The 4,112-nt window shown below is 33.4% G+C and overlaps 1 protein-coding gene across 1 annotated transcript in view; it reads right to left on the bottom strand.

Annotated features, from left to right (window-relative positions):
* Positions 1–4,112, bottom strand: part of LOC107752182 (transcription factor 4-like) — a 152,534-nt gene that overhangs the window by 21,419 nt on the left and 127,003 nt on the right. The window contains exons 14-16 of the mRNA XM_016568076.1: positions 3,631–3,707; positions 2,084–2,200; positions 1,981–1,990 (exon numbers count right to left, since the gene is read on the bottom strand). Coding sequence (XP_016423562.1) covers positions 1,981–1,990; positions 2,084–2,200; positions 3,631–3,707 — 204 coding nt within the window. The remainder of the gene's footprint in view (positions 1–1,980; positions 1,991–2,083; positions 2,201–3,630; positions 3,708–4,112) is intronic.

Below are 4,112 nucleotides of genomic sequence, written 5' to 3'. Positions count from 1 at the left end.
CACACACACAAACTCATTCACTATCTCACACACACACACACACACACAGGTGAAAGTGAATAAATAAACAGCTGCGTCGGTGAGACATTGAGCAGAGATTCAGGACCTCGTCCAATCAAACGCTTGAACAAACCCACGCCTGCCTTTATTCATTGATGTCATTAAAACCAGCTCGTTAACACTGGAAATATGCACACACGGACCATACACGACCTTACAAAGAGCACTTCTTCATCAGAAACACACCAGTCTGAATATTTACTCTTTTGAGAGCCAGTTTATAACTACAGTTCAAAAACATTTAGCACTTTAACTTTTGCATTTTCTTAAGGAAACATGCGTGTGCATGTGCGAAACATTCATTTTCAATAGTTCATGTGAAATTCATGTTCTGACGACTACATAAAAAGATATGAGACATCAGAAACGGTTTATGTATAAATGTGCATGCAATAATGTGTTTGTGTGTGTGTGTGTGTGTGTAGGACGAGCATTATATCTTCTTTTCTTCATGTATTCTCTTTCCGTTCTTTATTCTCTCCAGCTGTTTGAAGCTTTATGGATTGGTTCAAGTCTTAAAAAAGCCTTAAATATGGAACATATTACCAGCAGCTTTCTTTTGAAGTCTTGTCCTCCCCCTCTCTCTGTTATTTCCTGTATTTAGTTCAGTGCTGCTTATAACCTAACAGAGGAGAGCCAACATCGCTACCCACAATTCTTTGCTCCAGCCTGACTTCGTAACACTTAGACATTACAGGACCGCACCAGTGACGTCATGCGCACCGCATTAAGCATGACGATTTTTATCACAAGTGCAATAGTCTTAAACTTTTGACCAGTAGGTGGTTTTATAATATAAAATAGTATAGTTTTTGTTAGTATTTTAATTTAGATTTTACATTTTCTGTTTTTACTATAATCTTAAAGTTGTAGCAATTTTGTTGTTTTTTTCATTTTTATTTTTTTATTTTTATTTTAGTCTATACAGTTTTTTATAATTTTTATTTAACTGATAAAGAGAAATGTTGCCTTAGCAACTAGCTGAAATATATATATGTATATTAGATTTATTTTTATATTTTCTGTTTTCACTTTAATTTTAGTTAAAGTTTTAGTAAATTTGTTGAGTATTTTTGTCTTTTATTTTTATTATTTTTTAAAATATGTCTATATAATTTTTATTAAATTTCTTTTTTTTATACATTTTTATTTAACTGAAAATGAGAAATGTTGCCTTAGCAACTAGCTGAAATATAAATGTATAGTAGATTTATTTGCTATTTTCACTTTCATTTTAATTAAAGTTTTAATAATTTAGTTGTTTTTTGTCATTTTTATCAGTTTTTTTTTAAACATGTCTCTATAGTTTTTATAAATTATTTTTCATTATTCTTTATTTAAACTGAAAACAAGAAATGTTGTCTTAGCAAAAAAGATTTTTATTTTATTTTATTCCAGTTAACTTTTTATTTCAAGTAACAAATTTCTTTTAATGTTTTTTATTACCATAACATAATTTCAATGTTTTTACTATTAAACAAGCATAAAATTAGCAAATGATTGTGATTAATTAAGGTTTGTATAACATTTTATAAAAGGTGCTCGTTACAGAGTTATTTTAGTCTCACTGATATTCTATTATAGTTTTTGTTAATATTTTAATTAGATTTTATTTATTTATTTTCACTTTTATTTTAGTTAAAGTTTTAATAATTTTGTTGTGTGTTTTTGTCATTTTTAAAAATGTCTACAGAGTTTTTAGTAATTTTTATTTATTTATTTATTTGTATTATTTATTAAACCAAATAACATGATGCCTTGGCAACTAGCTGAAATAAAATAAATTTTCTTATATATATATATATATACTGTATATATATTTATTTATTTCAGTTAACATTTATTTTATTTAAAGTAACTCTTCAGTGGTTTTAGTTTTAATTTAGTTAACTATAATATCTTTGGTAGGTGGATCCAAACAGGCTGATGACTGCATAAGAAGAGACACAGAGAGATGTCTCACAGCATCTTTCCACAGGAAGTGGCTCCAGACAGCGAGAGGTCAGAGGTCAGCGGTTCTTACCATGACATGCATGTCTGCGTGAGCGCCGGGCATCGCTGTGGACGGACCGACCGCATGACTGCGCAACACGTGGATCGCATCGTCCAGACGCTCCAGCCTGTCCTCGATACGACTCTGCTGCAGGACGAGACACACAATATATATATATATATATATGTATATGTCTTCTGTCTCTGATTGATAGAGTGTTTTATCCAGTCAAAGCTCTTTTAGTGTAATTGTACAAGCGTCCAGCTTCAGCTGGAGCTTCTCGTGTCAAATCTTGACTGGTTTTTATCACGTAAGCGTCAGAATAACTGCAGTAATATCTCCAGATGAACACTTACTGGACTGAAGCAGCTCAGCTTTACTTGATTCTCCATCAATCATGTTTTAGAGTCTCAAATCTGATCCTCAGGATCTTTTGAGGAGCGTTTGTTTCCAGAAGCTTTACTTTCACTGTTCCTCAGCGGAGGAATGATCTTCACAAGCCTCCAGAACATCTCACATCTTCACATTTTGTGTCAGAATCTGCTGCGCTGTTATAAAGATCTCACTGATTTACATCACACTCTTAAAAATAAAGGCTCCAAAAAGGTGTTTTTGCAGTGATGCCATAGAAGAACAATTTTTGGCTCCACAAAGAACCTTTCAGTGATCAGTTCTTCAGAGAACCATTAACGTCAATAAAGAACCTTTATTTGTGCAGGACACCAATGCTGGCAAAACCGGCACTTAAAACCAATGGAGACGCTCCATAGCATAATGTAAACAGAAGCCTTTGTCATGGTGATGCAATGACTTGTTATAAGACACTAACAATTAACCATTCAACAGCAAGCACAGAGGGTCTGCTGCACCCCTGTCCCACTAATCATCTGCTCTGGGTCATTAATAAACGAACAGTAATCCAAGATTCATAACAATGACCAGCATGTGCACCAGAGATCATGGGAAATTAATCCCAACATTCATTTATTTCAGGATTTCCCCCTTCACCCTCCTCTCAAGCTCAAGAACCCCCTGATGCCATGTATCAGGCAGATGGTCGGTAAAGCTGCAGGATATGGGGTGTTTTTGGGGCGGCTTACAAACAATCACAGAATTCAAGATGTCATGAAATCCACACTATATTCTAAATGCATGTTGTAGAGCGTATTGTGAACGATTCATCTGTGCATATGTTTCAGAATTTTTTATCAAAATGTCAAAATATTAAAAAATATTAACATTATTGTCCAAAGTTTCAATAAACTGTTCTATTTTAAAGATTTACTAGATTTTTATGACTGTTATTTTATACTGTATGTCAGGCTTTACAGGGTTAAAACTGCTGTATAAATAAAATGAAAAAATTAAATAAAAATAAAAACCGATAACAAATGAATATGTTTAAGAAGCTTCAGAGTCTTTCTGTCATTTTGTTTTGATTAAACTGATGCTAATTTTCCTTCTACAGTGTTAACATGATAAACACCGCATAACTTTGGTCATCATGGTGAATGTGAAGCCAGAACTGACAGGAGCAGAGTTAGATCTGGGTGTATTTCTGTGTCTGTATCTCTCACCAGCGAGTGCAGCGGCGGCTCGTAACTCGGGGACGAGGCTCCCTGACCGTTTCTGGACCAGACGGCTGTACTGGCAGCTAAAGAGACCAAACCAAATACATCCTGGTTAACAAAACAAGAGCTCAGATAGAACATCACATACTACATTGTAAAAAATGACCGTGAATTTAACGGTAAAAGACTGTAAAAATGCTACAGTAAAATCCTGTTAAATGGTTAACGGTAAATTCCCCTACTATATACGGTGAAAAACTGTATTGGACATTACATGTATTGGACATTAATTTTACGGTAGTATACCGTTTTTTGGAAGTGAAAAAGACAGTATAATTTACAGCGAATAACCGTAAATTGACATTCCCAGAATTCCCTGCGTTACATTTAAAATTTGATGTTTTTTTGTTGAAATAACTATGTTTCTTAGTTTTTTTCTTATCAGTTTTGTACATTAGGGTTGTGTGTTACACCTAATGTTGTTAAAT

This window comes from Sinocyclocheilus rhinocerous, unplaced genomic scaffold (genome assembly GCF_001515625.1).
Source record: "Sinocyclocheilus rhinocerous isolate Xijiao unplaced genomic scaffold, SAMN03320098_v1.1 scaffold2516, whole genome shotgun sequence".
In the NCBI taxonomy this organism is placed as follows: Eukaryota; Metazoa; Chordata; class Actinopteri; order Cypriniformes; family Cyprinidae; genus Sinocyclocheilus; species Sinocyclocheilus rhinocerous.
The sequence above is the reverse complement of the archived record's forward strand: the minus strand, read 5'-3'. Positions and strand labels throughout refer to the sequence as shown.